The sequence below is a fragment of the Eleutherodactylus coqui genome, chromosome 2 (genome assembly GCF_035609145.1).
Source record: "Eleutherodactylus coqui strain aEleCoq1 chromosome 2, aEleCoq1.hap1, whole genome shotgun sequence".
NCBI lineage: Eukaryota > Metazoa > Chordata > Amphibia > Anura > Eleutherodactylidae > Eleutherodactylus > Eleutherodactylus coqui.
In genome coordinates, this window is record NC_089838.1 from 99,492,826 (window position 1) to 99,511,318 (window position 18,493).

Here is an 18,493-nt window from a genome sequence, read left to right on the forward strand (position 1 = left end):
CAAAAATCAAAGCCACATTGAGCTACAAAACCATGATGCATGAAATAGCTTTCCAAAAACAGAAATTACATGTCAGGACTAGCTGATGACAAGCCAATCACATCACTGGAGGGCCGGTGGCTGAAAACCTACCAATATCAAGTACAAATGGAACAGGTAAGAGTGTATCTCACATATTTGCACTGGAATCCATGAATCTTATGGAAACCTACAGAAAGGACTCAGAGAGAATAGTGCTAAGCAATGGAACCACCTCTATGATCACATATGTTCTAATAGGACAACTCCATTAAGGCCTCATGTCCACGGGGAAAATAAAATGTAAAATCCGCAGTGGATCTCCCGCGTGCGTGATCCGCACCTAAAATTTCCCATTGGAATGCATTGACCACCCGCGGGTAGATAAATAGCCGCGGATGGTATTTTAAAGTGATTTTAAAATTTCATGCGCGTGAAAAAAAACGCGACATGCTCCATTGAAGGCCGGCTGCACACGGCCGTGACGGGCTCTGCCGCGGAATACCCGCGGTGGAGCCCATCACGGCGCCCCCCAGAGACCCCATACTTACCTGCGGATCCGGCGTCCTGGGTCCCGCATGACGCTTCGGCGTGACGCGCCGCAGCGTCATGTGACACGCCGGTCACGTCACATGACACGCCCACAGCGTCACGTGACGTGGCCGGCCGTGTCATATAAGGCGGCGGTAGGCGAAGAGGCGATTTCACGCTATCTTCCGCTGTCCTACAGCAGAAGATAGCGTGAACGGATGGCTTCCACTGACTGCAATGGAAGCCGTCCGCGCGTACACCCGTGGCAAATAGAGCATGCCGCGGGTGAGGACGGGAGATTTCACGGTGCGGAATTCCGCGGTGGAATTCCGCACCGTGAGCCCTGAGCTATTAGGTTCAATAGAACCTAATAGCTGCGGGCAACGCAGCGGATTTACGCCGCAAATTACGCGGCGGAAATCCGTCCGTGGGAAGGAGGCCTAAGTGCGGATTACGCGTGCTGGAGCTCAAAGAGCTCATAGCTCAATTGATCTCCCGCATGAAAAAACAAAAAGGAATTTAGCTCATCCGCACTGATCCGCAGCAGAAATCCGCGTTACATATCCGCAGCGGACCTGATTTTCCCCATGGACATGAGGCCTTAAGAGCTTTTACTCTTTATTATTAGAGCAAACAAATATAGTAAATGTCCGAAAAAGTTAGGTTAACCGCTACAATGCTATAAATCGAGTTATGATGTAGTGCCAGTTTTGTTAAAAATTGTTGAATCTGCACAAAAATACATGTAGCAATAATATATAAAATGTTAGCATTGGCCAAAATCATTACTTTTGTCATTAGTCTGTACACAATACCTCTTAGAATGCCTTGCAACATTTACAAAATAGCGCTATTATTAGGCATTAGAGATGAGCGAACCTACTCGGCCACGCCCTGTTTTCGCCCGAGCGCCGCGATTTTCGAGTACTTCCGTACTCGGGCGAAAAGATTCGGGGGGCGCCGTGGGTGAGTGGGGTTTTGCAGCGGGGAGTGGGTGGGGGGGGGGGGGAGAGAGAGAGGGCTCCCCCCTGTTCCCTGCTGCTACCCCCCGCTCCGCCACGCCTCCCCCCACCCCCCGGCGCCCCCCGAATCATTTCACCCGAGTACGGAAGTACTCGAAAATCGTGGTGCTCGATCGAGTAATTACTTGAAACGAGTATATTCGCTCATCTCTATTAGGCATGTGTTTCCATGTTATTTTAGTTTGACGAGTTTGTTAATTATACACTACAATGTAAATAGCCCCCTTTCCAATGCCAAAAAAAAAAAAGACAAGAAAAATGCTAAAGCCGTCAAAAGGTTTCCCACTACTAGATGGTACCAAGTGGTCATAAACATGATTTTAACCCAGGGCCCGTTTTTTAATTGACGCCATTATTGGGGGTTCTACATAAGCATGTGTTTTGTCTATCTTCTCCACATAGACTGTAAGGGCCTCGAGAACAGGGCTGAGCCTCTTGTTTAAATAGTTCATGAGTTTATTGCTATGTTTTGTCTGTAGATGTACCCTCTGAACTGTAAAGTATTTGGAATATGTTGTTGCTAAATAAAGATGATTGTTCCAATAATGTTACATGGGGCGAAATAACAGTTGAGACAACCAAGTAGAATATCCAATATCATTAGGGACAATGGAGGCCCAACTAAGTAGTAATGTATATAAGCAAATACTACTTTTGATTCTTTTCAGGTGTCCACTTACTTTCAGTAGGATAGTGTACATGTAATAGAGAGAAGTAGCTCTCCATAAAAACTAAAACTTTTATAACTTTTTTGCTGCAAGGCTGCTTGTGTCTACTGAAAAATCTTGCCATCAGCATGTCAAAATAGGCAACATCAACTTTAACCCTCCTGGAAAGATACAACAGCCCACATTAAGGGCTTATTCAGATGACTGTATATACGGCGTCCCTGTCTGCAGGGGGAGGAGGCTGGAAGAGCCAGTAGCAGTGCTCTGAGCTCCCGCCCCCTCTCCACCAACTCTCCATCCCCTCTCCGCCGCTCTGCACTATTTGCAATGAGGGGAGGCGTGATGGGGGCAGAGCTAATTCCCCATAACTTAGCCCCGCCCACATCCCGCCTCCTGTCATTGCAAATAGTGCAGAGGGGCGGAGAGGAGGCAGAGAGGGGGCGGGAGCTCAGAGCACTGCTCCCGGCTCTTCCAGGCTCCGTCCCCTGCAGAGAGAAATGCCGTATATCGGCCGGTGTGAATACCTGGCAGATATACGGTTGCTGTATAAGCCCTAAGGCTGTTTTCACACGGGCAACAAATGCCACAATGCTATAGCGCAATAAACCGCATGTATGTGAAGCCTATTCTTCCTATTAGGGTCCTTCACATTAGCGATGCTTTCTCTGATGCGATCTTGTGAGGAAAAAAAAAATTGCAGCATGCTCTATATTGCTGCGATTTGCCATGTTTTGTGGCCCAGGTTTCCCTATGGAGCCTTCATTTTTGCTGCATTGCACGAAATTGCAGTTTTCATGTGAAGCAATGCAGCTTTAACATTAAAAAGTCCTATTCTCTTACTAATGAATACATCATGGCAGAAATTGCACTCGAAAGCCGCGATATCGCACAACAGTCGCAGGAACGGAGGTGCGATATCACCATAATTTTCTTGTGGCAATTTCTCTGTTGCCCGTTTCAAAGAGGCCTTAGACTGGCCTTTTATACACCAATCTTGAAGGCCGGCTTCACACAAGTGTAATATTATTTTAACGCATCTAAGCACTGCAATTTTGCGGAATGAATTATGGGGTTTTTTTGCGTGGGCACTGGTATATTTTATTGTACTTTTTGCCCCCACAAGGCATATTTACTTGTACGTGGCACACAAATGGCAATTAGTTCCAGAGGTGTTCTTTTACCAGCACAATTGCACAGCGTTTCATACATTCTTGCCCACCCCCTCTCCACTCCCCATTGACTTCTATGGGGACCTTTGGTGTGCAAATCCAGAAATGTGAATGAACCCAATAAAATCAATGGATTCTATTCCCTGTGCGCAAATAGGTCCGTGTGAAGCGGCCTTAAAAAAAAAAGGGATGATCGTGGATGTGGTTTGTGCCACAGAAACCTATCAAGTGATTTATGCTATTGCATCTGATAGCAGCATATGATAATGGGAGAGAAGCTGAGCTCAATTACATTTAGGTTTAAATGATGGGGGTAAGATTTCTGAGTACAAGGTAGAGCAAATCCTGGCAGGACTCCTATTAGTCATTAAAACTCCTTAACCTCACAGGCGCAAGCTGATTGACAGCTCTCCCTGCATCAGTGTGATATAGAGCAGGCTGTCAATCATTCTCTGTGGGTGGGTTAACCGGAATTTGGCCAGCACAAATCACCTGACAGTTCACTATAATACATTTGATGCATTTTCTTTTGGCTGAAAGTTCTAAAAGTGAAAATGTAGTCCTCATATCAGTAGGAGTAGATGTGTCTTACATTCTGCGCCCTCTACTGGTAATTGAATAAATTTGCCTCAAGCATGCAAGCTACTCCCCCTCCGCAGTGACCATGCCCTTTTTTCAACTTTTCGTGATTGCAGTGTAAAAAATGAAATTTTTGGAATAAATGATGATTTGTGACAATTTGCTGCAAGTTACTGTAAAAGCTGGCACAAATACATTGATTAATGCAGGTCAACATATTTCACCGTGTGATATGCAGGCAGAACATGGTCTTGTCCTGACATTGTTATTAGACTGCAAACTAAACTGCAGCTCTAGAAGAACTCCCTAGATTTCCAACGAGTTCTTCCAGAGAAGACTACATACCCTGTTTCCCTGAAAAAAAGGCGTACCCTGAAAATAAGACACAGCAGGATTTTTCTGGATTTTTGAGGATGCGGAATGCTTTTTCAGTATTTTTCAGGATAATTGAAGTATAAGCCCTAATTCAAAATTGAGCCCTATTTACAGTTAATAAAAAAGGACAATATAGATAGTGTCCAGGCAGCTGGACATGTAAAAAAGTACAACCTATTGGAGCAAAAATTAATATAAGACACTGTCTTGTTTTGGGGGAAACAGGGGTATTGTGTATATTATATATTTGCTGTACATCTATTAAATACTGTAAGCACTGATATGATAAGCATGCATATATACACATGTGACAAAACAATGTCTAGCCATACAGAAATTAATTTTCTAGGGTGTGGTCTGTACTGAAAGAACGATTCCCTTGGCAGCCAGGTTCTCTCATTAGAAATTAACGGAATAGTCACCTCTCTCGGGAGAGCAGCCCAAGGGAGCGGGTGTGGTATTGTTCAGTATACCAACAAGTAATGTGTTTTACATACTGAAATGCATCATCTAGAATTACCCACGGAGAAAGTTGTCCTAGAATGACAATGATGAACGCAAAAGACACATTCTTAACCATCATAGTTGTATTTGTGGGAATATAGTAACATACTGTATGGCAGATTTCAAATGGAAAGTTGGTCAAAAGTGATATACACAGGGCTACACTTATTTACACGAGCGCATATACGGCACATTTTTACGCCTAACTGTATATACGCATCCATCTGGGGCATTGGTTTCCAATGTATTCGTTCACACGGGTGATTATACGGTGCGTAAAAAAGGCGACCCGCTTAAAATAGAACATACGCGACCAAAATATGTGCCTAAGCATATATGGTGGCCAAAAAGATAGTTCTGAAAGTATGAACAGGCAAGAATACGCTAAGTATCTCTGGCCGTGATCGTCGGAAAATGTCCTTTCCAGCTATTATATGCCACGAACGTGCGGATGTAAATACGCCTACGCTCGTGTGAATAAGGACTTTGAGTGTACAGGTGATATGGTTAAAGCTAGATAAAAGAAAAAAAAAACATTTTCCCAGATAAGGTTTTAATGTAACGTTGTAGCGCACAGTTAGACCTTCTCTCCATAGAAAAGAAATATATATATGTCTCACAGGACACAGTCATGCATTGAGCAACTTAAAAATCTCTTAATTCAGTTCATTCAAGTGGGTGACCAGCAATTTCTGTAAAAGGGCACTGCTCACCACGGGCAGATGTGCCCATTGCCCCTGTGTATGTATTAGGGTGCATTCAGACGACCGTATATGGCATCTCTCTCTGCAGAGGGAGGAGGCTGGAAGAGCAGGGAGCAGTGCTCTGTGCTCTGAGCTTCCACCCCCTCTCCAACACCCTGCACTATTTTCAATGAGGAGAGGCGGAGTGGGGCGGAGCTAATCCCCCCTTTGCCCCGCCCTTGTTCCGCCTCCTCTCAATAGTGCAGAGGGGCGGAGAGGAGGCAGAGAGGGGGTGGGAGCTCAGAGCACTGTTCCCGGCTCTTCCAGCCTCCTCCCTCTGCAGAGAGAGATGCCGTATACGGTCGTCTGAATGCACCCTAATACATACACAGGGGCAATGGGCACATCTGCCCGTGGTGAGCAGTGCCCTTTTACAGAAATTGCTGGTCACCCACTTGAATGAACTGAATTAAAAGAGATTTTTAAGTTGCTCAATGCATGACTGTGTCCTGTGAAAACCCAGCTAATATACGGTCGTCTGAATGCACCCTTAATGTGAAGTACTACTTTAAAGTCTGATTTGGAATGGAGTTCTGAGTCAAAGAGGCGGCATCTCCTTACCTGTATCATGCACCGTGATACTTCTCTGCCTATACACAGGCAGGGAAAGAGCTGTCACTCAGCTTGCTACTGGGAGGAGCGGGTGGGCTGGGCCGCCTCTTTGACTCGGAGCTCCGGTCAAAAACTTTAAAGTGTACTTATTCTGAAACACCCATACATGGTTGCAATAGGCATGGCCGTCTTGGGTTCATGCTGACCATGGTTCAGGCAGTATGAACCCAGTGACAGATTCCTTTTAATCACTACATGGTGGGATTTCTGAGCAATTTTAAATAGTAGCAGCTACTTTTTTCCCTCCATAGTGGAATAGGAAATATTGCTCATTAGGACTATTCTGGTTAGTGGCCATAATTTAAATTTTTTCTGGCAGTCCCATTGAAGCTGAATGGCCCAGCAGTGCGCTTGTGCAACCTGCTCTCCATTCACTGCAGTGGGAAAAGAAACCATGGAGTAGTACAGGGGAACAGGATCCCCCTTCTCAGGATTGGTGGGGATTCCCGCAGTCAGACCTTCACCAATCTATTAGTTTTCCTCCATCCAGTGAATGGTGAAATCTTGAAATTATGACCGCTAACCGGAATACCCTTTAAAGGTTTTAATTTAACCCTTTCCAATCCAATTTCTATCCTGGTTTTCCTAGGGGTCTTACTCTTTTTCTGCTGTTATACAACGGCGTTATATGCTGGCTAAAGCCAGTACTGCATGAGGTGACATGTTGGATAGATTCCGACAACAGAGAGGCTGGCAATATACAGTAAGAGAACCCCAACGGACGTCTTCCAACATCGGAGCTGTACAGCCTTAAATCATAATGTCTTCAGAGGTCAGACAGTGGATTGCAAAGGGTTAAATATATTTAAAAAAGTCCAATCTTTTTACAAAAAGTCCAGATGTAGCCGTCCCCTTAGAAGCAAACGGATATGTGTATGGTCAGTTTGTCTTTATATATTAAAATTTAAAAAAATAAACAAAATACGCCCAATAACTTGAATGGGTATTTTTGTAAAAAAAAAAAAAAAATAGGACGTGCTTTTTTTTTTTAAATACTTAAAGGGGTTGTCCCGAGGCAGCAAGTGGGTCTATACACTTCTGTATGGCCATAATAATGCACTTTGTAATATACATTGTGCATTAATTATGAGCCATACAGAAGTTATAAAAAGTTTTATACTTACCTGCTCCGTTGCTAGCGTCCTCGTCTCCATGGTGCCGACTAATTTTTGGCCTCCGATGGCCAAATTAGCCGCGCTTGCGCAGTCCGGGTCTTCAGCAGTCTTCTATGGAGCCGCTCGTGCCAGAGAGCGGCTCCGTGTAGCTCCGCCCCGTCACGTGCCGATTCCAGCCAATCAGGAGGCTGGAATCGGCAGTGGACCGCACAGAAGAGCTGCGGTCCACGAAGACAGAGGATCCCGGCGGCCATCTTCAGCGGTAAGTATTGAAGTAACCGTAGCGCGGGGATTAAGGTAAGCGCTCCGGTAAACTTTCTTTACTTCCCTGCATCGGGGTTGTCTCGCGCCGAACGGGGGTGGGGGGTTGAAAAAAAAAAAAACCCGTTTCGGCGCGGGACAACCCCTTTAAACTATTCATCCGATTAGAAAGAAAATGCACGCATTCCATTTGCATGTGATTTTGGACAGTTTTTTTTAGTCTGAAAAATCATCCGGTGTGAATATATCCTCAGGCTAACTACACACAGCCAAGTGTGATATCGGCTTGATATTGTGCTCGCCAACGTGCGATTTACCCATGGATGCGAGGCGTTTTTCTTTAAAAACACCTCCCATTGCTTCAGGTCAAATAGCGATCCTCCAGCGCGGTTGATACTCGGATCGATATCGCACTTGTGCGATGTACCAGCGGATGAGAAGTGTTTTTCTGTAAAAACTGCCTGCGATCACTTTGTTGAGATCGTGATCCTTTGACGCGGCTTTTAGCCACATCTGAGGATCCTCAGGTGTTTCCCATAATTTTCAGTGGGAAACCTCCCATCGCATGACATGCAATGTGGCTTCCTATCCCATTGAAAACAATGGCGATGCATTCCGAGGAACGCGAAAATATAGGCCATGCGCTCATGTATATGACTCCATTCAAAAGAATGGGTTGTAGATTTGTGTGTTTCGCAATGCACAAATCTTGTGCGATTTTCTTGGCAGTGAGAAAGCAGCCTAAATCTGATCGAGCTACCAATAGTATCCAAATTCATAGATGTGCTTATGAATATCAATGCATAGTGATGCAAACACACAAAATGGGGCAGATTTATGTAATTATGTATATTAGATCTGGTATTTGGGTCAAGCAACATATTCATGAAGACCCTGATGAACATGTGCTACTTTGTCAGAAAGAGCAGTTGTAGTAACCCTACGTTTTAACTGCTTTTGATTTGAGCTCTTAACACATCTGTGTGTGCCTAGTTGCATGGGGAAACAGATCTTGGCATGCCATGGATACAGAGTGCCCATAAAATCACCCACGGTATTCTATACTTCATTGTATATTCAGCACACATACAACAGTCTTGATTCATGTCCTCCATGGTTGCCACACCTCCTAATTCGCATCCCTTTTCTCGCAGCAAATGGCCGTATACTCTAAATCAGGCTCAGGGAAACCTTACATGGTTGTTGCCTAGCAACACTGACTATTTCCAGGAATGACACGTTTATATGTTGCGTGTACTTGGTTTTTTCAGACCTCTACAAACAAGCAGATCCACTTCTCCTTGCATATAACTAAATGGTTGCGCCAGAAATGCCACCTGCATGCCAAGCATTTCTTTATTGATAGAAAATCCACAAGGTATTTACATAGCTGGAGGCCATGGATGCTACCCTGACTTTAGAACTACTTGGAATATTAGATCATCCAAAAAGGTTGTGTGCTTATGTTGCAAAGAGCTCCCATCAACCCCTTAAAAAATATTTGAACATAAGGAGTCATTGTCCAAAGGGCTAAGTAATCCTTTATAGGACAAGATGGGCGCTGCTGAGGACCGCCTGAACATCCCCCCACCCCACATGCTGGAGATACAAGAATGCAATGGATTGTCAAAATACTGCAGAGACAGAGACTTCTGGATGACTGCATCTGCCTGCTTGCCTCTCTAGCCCTGCACATGCCCAGCAAACCACACAGGCTTAGTGCCAGCAGTCACCAGGCTGCTCATACTGGTTTACATGCCACATCTCTTCACAAGTGCATTCCATAGAAATCCTTTGTCATTTCTGATAAGAACACATTCAGCTTCATATCTTTCATTATTCTACCTACAGGAGGATGGATCAGCTACCCATATGTGTTAGTAAACACACTGCAACATTGTAGCACCTTCTATCAAAACAAATGCAATTTAGTATCAATAATGCCACCCAAATACAATACAGCTGTGAAGGAGGCAATAAGGAGTGTTCTGACAGTCCATGTTCCTTTTGTCTGCCTGGTAAGGATGGAGTAGCTACTACCTATTCCACTCCCAGTGCATCCCCCACCCATCACCCCACCAAAGGTCTAATTAAATTCAGCACAGACAAAGCCCAGCTGCACATCTACAATCTGACAATGAAGGGCAGGCCTGCTACTGAACACAAGGAGGCCAATGGCTGTCTGCAGAGCATTGCATTGCACCTGCGACAAATGGAGATTTTCCAAGATCTTGAGAAGATGAAGGTGGAAAAATATGGACACACACATGGCGACCCAACCCTGTCTATGATGCACACGGTTACAGCCCACGGGATCTGTAGGATTTTGTCTAATTTTTTTTTGCACACATGTAATAATACAAATTTATATATATTTATATATATATATATATATATATATATATATATATATATATATATATATATATATATATATATATATATATATATATAGCGCCAACACACTTCATAGCACTACATAAGATTCTAGGCAAGATAGTTGGGTTCACACCCCTATATTCTGACTGTAGCATAACAGTGGTAGATCATTTCCACTAGTCTCCTAAATCTGCTAGCAGATACAATACTATAGTAAGTAAAATGACTGCTGACGGAAATCATGATAGATAAGGACATGGGAGTCTTTTCCTGAGTACATTTTGGGTGGTGCAGTAAGGACCACCCCTAACCAGGGTGTCCCCTTGATGTAAGAGCCCCTGCAATAAAAAGAAATCACTGCTATACTATATATATCCCCTGTACAATATACTATATAACATGTATGTGCTGCTATATCATCAGTATAATATGTATAACCAAGTGCATGTGATACTCTGCAGATATCAGACACCCAGGCACAATTATTGTGCGCTGATAAAGATGTATCCACCTGCCAGAGATTACAGAGCCCTGAATAACTGATCCTAATACAGTCAGGTCAGTTTCACCTTCTTAGGATAATCCAGGACACAGAGGGACTATTACAGTGCAGTGTCCATGAGCAGAGCTGCTCCCCAGTAGCAGACAATAAATGTGGATGTGCACACCCAACACTGCTCCTTCCAGACATGACAGCTAAGAAGATACAAGAGATGCATTGACTCACTGTTATCCTAGGAATGTTCTTCTTGCCCTGGTAAGACATGATGCTCTCCTCTGCTGCTCCCTTTGTGTCTGTTTTACAGCAGATCAGGTAAGGGGATTTAGGTTTATTTTTTTCCTAGCTGCCTTAGACAATAGTAAATCCCTTTTTGCAGTGCCAGCTGGGACTCTGAAGAGAGAGAGAACGAGCAGCTCCGGACTCCTCCCTCACTAGTACTAGCTAGCAGTGGCCTCACCCACTCTGCATCTGCACTGCTTGTCTATGGGCAGCAGAGGGCGCCAGATACACTGCAGATTTCAGCACCGAATGAAAAAACTAGAAAGCAACATTGTAATATCATCTTTTCAGGAAGCCAACCCAGGGGTGGTGTGATGTCTGCAAGCCGGAATCCCTGGTGTGACCCGAGCAATGATCCTGAAGTGACCTGCACTAACATGTTTCCAATATGATCACTACTAAAAATCTGATCAACTACATATAAATCTGATGAAATACATGTAAATCTGTTGTGTACCAGAGGATCCTTAGAACACAATAACCCCCAGGGGACAAATCCTGCCTGATTCTCAATTAGCAGAGTATCAACTTCTATCACTCTAAGCATCTCTAATTGGCGCGTTCACATCAGCATTTTGATTTCCTTTAAAGAAAATCAATAGCAAAACGGAATTGAAACAAAACCCATAATGTCCGTTTACTTTAAGGCCCCTTCACATGGGATCACACGTAATACGCAGTGAATGGAACACACAGATTTCAATGAGTTCGTTCATGTGTACGTATTTTTCCTGCGCATTTTGACGGCACCAAAAAAAAAAAATGACAGCATGCTCTACTTTCCTGCACATTTGCGCACCAAAACTCCTCATAGAAGTCAAGGGAGATGTGTAAATGAGCCCAAAATGCGCTAGAAGATGCATGAAATGCTGCGCAATTGTGCAGGAAGAACACACTTGGAACTCAGACTAATTAGCCATTTAAATTGGCGCATCCTTGTTTGCTACATACAAATAAGCATGACTTGTGCACGAAAAAAGTACAGTAAGTTATGCTGATGCGCAAGAAAAAACATTCAGTCTGCAAATATGCATACGCTCATGTGAAGGGAGCTGAAGGGCTTATTTATATGGGCGAGAGTTTTGCATGTTGTAAGATGCACAAAACTCGCACAAATATGAAATCTATTATTGGGAATGGACTTACATGACCAATTTTTGCCTCGCAGCATGTTCTATCTTTGGACGTTCCCTTGGAATGTCTCGCCCATTGTTTTCAATGGGACCTTTAAAGACATTGCATGGCATTCGCATGCCGTTTATTGTACATGCAAGTGCGATGCAATGTTTCCTATTGAACTTGTGATCATCTGACATGCATGAAACATGCGCCTGTGGATCACAATTTCACGGAAGTGATGGAAGGTGTCTTTGAATGAAAAACGCATCACATCGGCAGGAGAAACATTGGTAAGTGTGATATTGGTCAGAGTTTCTCGTCCTGATATAGTGCTCGCCTGTGTGAATGTAGCCTAAGGGATCTTGTAAGACAGATCCTTTCGAAAAATGGTCACTTTCTAGGTATTAGTGTAATATGTCACCTCCGGAAATGTGAGCTGAGACATGGGTTGGCCGGGCTGAACTCTCAGGTAATGCCCGCAGCTGGGTAATTGGCTGCCGGAGACATTGTTGCAGTCAGCGTGGGTGGTCCTGCAGTCATCCGGCTGCTTTTAGCGCCAAACACAGTGAGGGCAGAGAGGAGCAGCAGCGGTGGTGGGGTAGATGCAGAAACTGGGTGGCACATTTGCAGCAAAGGAGAAGATGCTGGAGTGGTAAGCTGGGATCACCGGCTGGGCACTGAGTCAAACTCCGCTGCAGGAATCCCACATGTGGGGTCCGACCCACCCGTGTGCAGGAGGCCTTAATTAATTTGTGAGCACTGGGGGTGATATAACTTTTCTGGGGCACAAAAGGAGCATTATTATTTTGTTGAGGAGAACTATTATTATGTGGAGACACAAAGCATGCACTATTTCTTGTGGTGGTCACTACATTGGAATTATTACTGTGTGTTAGCAATATTGCTTTGTGGGGCTCAAGAGGGAGCACTGGTACTGTGGGAGGCACTGTGAGGGGCGTTGGGGGGTAGCAGCAGGATGGGGAGAGTGTGCAGAGACAAGTTGAAGCTTTCTGTCAATAACTAATGATAATTACCTGACCCAACTTGTACAGGACCTGACGAGGGGACGGACATTTTGAACTTATTACTATCCACCAGACCTGACAGAACAACGAACGCAGATTTGGGTGGTGGTGGGTACTGGGGGCATCTGAGAAATAGTGACTATTATATAATAAATTTTAACTTGTGATAGAAAGCAGAGGGTCGTTGTTAATGGTACATCCTCTGATTGGGTCACCACTACTAGTGGGGTACCACAAAGGGCAGTATTGGGCCCTGGTCTTTTTAATATATTGATTAATGACCTGGTAAAGGGATTGTACAGTTAAACATCAATATTTGCAGATGGTCCAAAACTATAAAGTAATTAACACAAGAGAAAATTGTGGTTGTAAGTAGAACTGGATAAGGGTGAAGTCACACGAACGTATATCGGCTCGGTTTTTACGCCGAGCCGATATACGTTGTCCTCGTGTGCAGGGGGGGGGGGAGGATGGAAGAGCCAGGAGCAGGAACTGAGCTCCCGGCCCTCTCTCCGCCTCCTCTCCGCCCCTCTGCACTATTTGTAATGGGAAGAGGCGGGGCGGGGGCGGGGCTAAGTTCCGCGAATTAGCCCCGCCCCCACCCCACCTCTCCCCATTGCAAATAGTGCAGAGGGGCGGAGAGGAGGCAGAGAGGGGGGCGGGAGCTCAGTTCCTGCACTTGGCTCTTCCATCCCCCCCCCCCCCCCTGCACACGAGGACAACGTATATCGGCTCGGCGTAAAAACCGAGCTGATATACGTACGTGTGACTTTACCCTTAGTTGTAGGTTTGGGCAGAAAAGTGACAAATGAGGTTTAACACTGATAAATGAGGAGAGGCGGGACGGAGGTTGGGCTAATTCTCAGAACATAGCCTCGCCCCTGTCCCACCTCCTTTTTTTGCAAATAGTGGAGAGGGGCATAGAGGGGGTGGAGAGGAGGCAGCGAGGGGGCGGGAGCTCAGTTCCTGCTTCTGGCTCTTCCAAAAGCCCCCCCCCCCTGCAGATGAGGACACCGTTTATCGGCTCGGCGTGAAAACCAAGCCGATATACGGTCTTCTGAATCCAGCCAAAATCTCATGCTTCCATTTATTTAATAGGCAATTAAGTTAATTAGTTCAAAATGTGCTATTTTCGTGTGCAAATGCACGGGAATTAGAGCATGCTGGGTATTTTTTGGCACAAAAGAAATGTGCTTGCAAAATTCACTTATGTGAATGAATACATGGAAATTAGAGATGAGCGAGCACCAAAATGCTCGGGTGCTCGTTACTCGGGACGAAATTTTCGCAATGCTCGAGGGTTCGTTTCGAATAACGAACCCCATTGAAGTCAATGGGCGACCCGAGCATTTTTGTATTTCGCCGATGCTCGCTAAGGTTTCCATGTGTGAAAATCTGGGCAATTCAAGAAAGTGATGGGAACGACACAGCAACGGATAGGGCAGGCGAGGGGCTACATGTTGGGCTGCATCTCAAGTTCACAGGTCCCACTATTAAGCCACAATACCGGCAAGAGTGGGCCCCCCCCCCCTCCCAACAACTTTTACTTCTGAAAAGCCCTCATTAGCATGGCATACCTTAGCTAAGCACCACACTACCTCCAACAAAGCACAATCACTGCCTGCATGACACTCTGCTGCCACTTCTCCTGGGTTACATGCTGCCCAACCGCCCCCCCTCCCCCCCACAGCGCACACCAAAGTGTCTCTGCGCAGCCTTCAGCTGCCCTAATGCCACACCACCCTCATGTCTATTTAGAAGTGCGTCTGCCATGAGGAGGAACCGCAGACACACACTGCAGAGGGTTGGCACGGCTAGGCAGCGACCCTCTTTAAAAGGGGCGGGGCGATAGCCCACAATGCTGTACAGAAGCAATGAGAAATAGAATCCTGTGCCACCGCCATCAGGAGCTGCACACGTGGGCATAGCAATGGGGAACCTATGTGCCACACACTATTCATTCTGTCAAGGTGTCTGCATGCCCCAGTCAGACTGGTAATATGTACCTTAACAGTAACCGCGTTGGTGGTAATGTGGTGGTGACTGCGGACCTAGTAGCGCGGTTTTATTTTGTTGGTTTTCGGAATGTGGCCAGGATTAAGTGGGCCGTGGCGGGAGGATGGTGGGGGGGCTCTCTTGTTGTGTCGGTAAAAGTGAAATTCTTGGACTGCCACCAGACGAACCAATGCAAAGGCATTTGCCAAGAATGTTTTCATTGTTGGAGGAGGAGGGGGATGTTTTTGAGGCACTATGTGTCCTCTCCACGTGTCCGTGGTTATATGCACCTTAACAGTAACCGCGTTGGTGGTAATGTGGTGGTGACTGCGGACCTAGTAGCGCGGTTTTATTTTGTTGGTTTTCGGAATGTGGCCAGGATTAAGTGGGCCGTGGCGGGGGATGTTTTTGAGGCACTACGTGTCCTCTCCACGTGTCCGTGGTTATATGCACCTTAACAGTAACCGCGTTGGTGGGAAATGGCCTCGCCGCCATCATGTCTTTGGGAAGCCTCTGTTTCCACACCCCAGAGACATACCATTAGCAGCGGTATAGGCAGAGCCCATAATTCGTAACATTTCAGCCGTAGCATTAGGACAGGCCCCACTAACATATCACTAGCAGCATTATAGGGGGAGCACAGTATTAGTTCCATTTCAGTAATAGTAGCACTCAAGACAGGCCCCAGTAACAATTCCGAAGCAGCAGTATAGGAGGAGCATAGTCTAAGTTCCATTTAAGTAATAGTAGCAGCCTACACAGGCCCCAGGAACAATTCCGAAGCAGCAGTATAGTGGGAGCGCAGTCTTAGTTCCATTTCAGTAGCTGCAGTATAGCCAAGGCCCAAGTTACATTTATGTAGCTAAAGTGTAGGCCAACCCTACACACCTTTCTGTACCATGAGTGCAGGCGAAGAACATAGAAATTGCTATGATTACACTGTAGGTGAGGGCCCAAAAAAATTGGTGTACCAACAGTACTAATGTACCTCAGTAAAAATTGGCCATGCCCAACCAAGATGGCAGGTGAAACCCATTAATCGCTTTGGTTAATGTGGTAACTAGGCCTGGAGGCAGCCCAGTTTAACGAAAAATTGTTTCAAGTTAAAGTTCCAACGCTTTTAAGAGCATTGAAACGTATAAACATTTTTAAGAAAAATTATATGAGTGAGCCTTGTGGCCCTAAGAAAAATTGCCAGTTCAGCGTGATTACGTGAGGTTTCAGGAGGAGGAGCAGGAGGAGGAGGAGGAGGAATATTAGACACAGATTGATGAAGCAGAAATGTCCCCGTTTTGGATGGTGAGAGAGAACGATGCTTCCATCCGCGGGTGCCGCCTACGTATTGCTTAGGTATCGCTGCTGTCTGCTGGTGGAGAAGAGAAGTCTGGGGAAATCCAGGCTTTGTTCATCTTGATGAGTGTTAGCCTGTCGGCACTGTCGGTTGACAGGCGGGTACGCTTATCTGTGATGATTCCCCCAGCCGCACTAAACACCCTCTCCGACAAGACGCTAGCCGCAGGACAAGCAAGCACCTCCAGGGCATACAGCGCTAGTTCAGGCCACGTGTCCAGCTTCGACACCCAGTAGTTGTAGGTGGCAGAGGCGTCACGGAGGACGGTCGTGCGATCGGCTACGTACTCCCTCACCATCCTTTTACAGTGCTCCCGCCGACTCAGCCTTGACTGGGGAGCGGTGACACAGTCTCTTGCTGGGGAGCCATAAAGCTGTCCAGGCCCTTAAAGACTGTTGCACTGCCTGGGCTGTACATGCTGCTCGATCTCCGCACCTCCCCTGCTACCTGGCCCTCGGAACTGCGCCTTCTGCCACTAGCGCTGTCGGATGGGAATTTTACCATCAGCTTGTCCGCCAGGGTCCTGTGGTATAGCAACACTCTCGAACCCCTTTCCTCTTCGGGAATGAGAGTGGGAAGGTTCTCCTTATAGCGTGGGTCGAGCAGTGTGTACACCCAGTAATCCGTAGTGGCCAGAATGCGTGTAACGCGAGGGTCACAAGAAAGGCATCCTAACATGAAGTCAGCCATGTGTGCCAGGGTACCTGTACGCAACACATGGCTGTCCGCACTAGGAAGATCACTTTCAGGATCCTCCTCCTCCTCCTCAGGCCATACACGCTGAAATGATGACAGGCAAGCAGCATGGGTACCGTCAGCAGTGGGCCAAGCTGTCTCTTCCCCCTCCTCCTCATCCTCCTCATGCTCCTCCTCCTCCTCCTGAACGCGCTGAGATATAGACAGGAGGGTGCTCTGACTATCCAGCGACATACTGTCTTCCCCCGGCTCTGTTTCCGAGCGCAAAGCGGCTGCCTTTATGCTTTGCAGGGAACTTCTCAAGATGCATAGCAGAGGAATGGTGACGCTAATGATTGCAGCATCGCCGCTCACCACCTGGGTAGACTGCTCAAAGTTTCGAAGGACCTGGCAGATGTCTGCCAACCAGGCCCACTCTTCTGAAAATAATTGAGGAGGCTGACTCCCACTGCGCCGCCCATGTTGGAGTTGGTATTCCACTATAGCTCTACGCTGCTCATAGAGCCTGGCCAACATGTGGAGCGTAGAGTTCCACCGTGTGGGCACGTCGCACAGCAGTCGGTGCACTGGCAGATTAAACCGATGTTGCAGGGTGGCAGCCTCCGTGTGGGACTTGCGGAAATGTGCGCAGAGCCGGCGCACCTTTCCGAGCAGGTCTGACAAGCTAGGGTAGCTTTTCAGAAAGCGCTGAACCACCAAATTAAAGACCTGGGCCAGGCATGGCACGTGCGTGAGGCTGCCGAGCTGCAGAGCCGCCACCAGGTTACGGCCGTTGTCACACACGACCATGCCCGGTTGGAGGCTCAGCGGCGCAAGCCAGCGGTCGGTCTGCTCTGTCAGACCCTGCAGCAGTTCGTGGGCCGTGTGCCTCTTATCTCCTAAGCTGAGTAGTTTCAGCACGGCCTGCTGACGCTTGCCCACCGCTGTGCTGCCACAACGTGCGACACCGACTGCTGGCGATGCGCTGCTGCTGACACATCTTGATTGCGAGACAGAGGTTGCGTTGGAGGAGGAGGAGGGTGGTTTAGTGGAGGAAGCATACACCGCCGCAGATATCACCACCGAGCTGGGGCCCGCAATTCTGGGGGTGGGTAGGACGTGAGCGGTGCCAGGCTCTGACTCTGTCCCAGCCTCCACTAAATTCACCCAATGTGCCGTCAGGGAGATGTAGTGGCCCTGCCCGCCTGTGCTTGTCCACGTGTCCGTTGTTAAGTGGACCTTGGCAGTAACCGCGTTGGTGAGGGCGCGTACAATGTTGCGGGAGACGTGGTCGTGCAGGGCTGGGACGGCACATCGGGAAAAGTAGTGGCGACTGGGAACTGAGTAGCGCGGGGCCGCCGCCGCCATCATACTTTTGAAGGACTCCGTTTCCACAACCCTATACGGCAGCATCTCAAGGCTGATAAATTTGGCTATGTGGACGGTTAACGCTTGAGCGTGCGGGTGCGTGGCGGCGTACTTGCGCTTGCGCTCAAACACTTGCGCTTAGCGACGGCTGGACGGTACGGTGCGAGACATTGCTGGATGGGGCTGAGGACAGCGGAGGTGAG

The 18,493-nt window shown here is 46.9% G+C and overlaps 1 protein-coding gene across 2 annotated transcripts in view; it reads right to left on the reverse strand.

The window, feature by feature from the left end:
• The window catches only part of DPYSL3 (dihydropyrimidinase like 3), a 140,932-nt gene that overhangs the window by 61,951 nt on the left and 60,488 nt on the right, over positions 1–18,493 (reverse strand). The window contains exon 1 of one of the 2 annotated variants that reach the window (XM_066591264.1): positions 10,704–10,893. The exons of the other annotated variant lie outside the window; for it this stretch is intronic. Within the exon in view, the coding sequence (XP_066447361.1) occupies positions 10,704–10,742 (39 nt within the window). The 5' untranslated portion in view covers positions 10,743–10,893. Of the gene's footprint in view, positions 1–10,703; positions 10,894–18,493 lie in introns of those variants that run through there. 2 annotated transcript variants of the gene reach the window in all.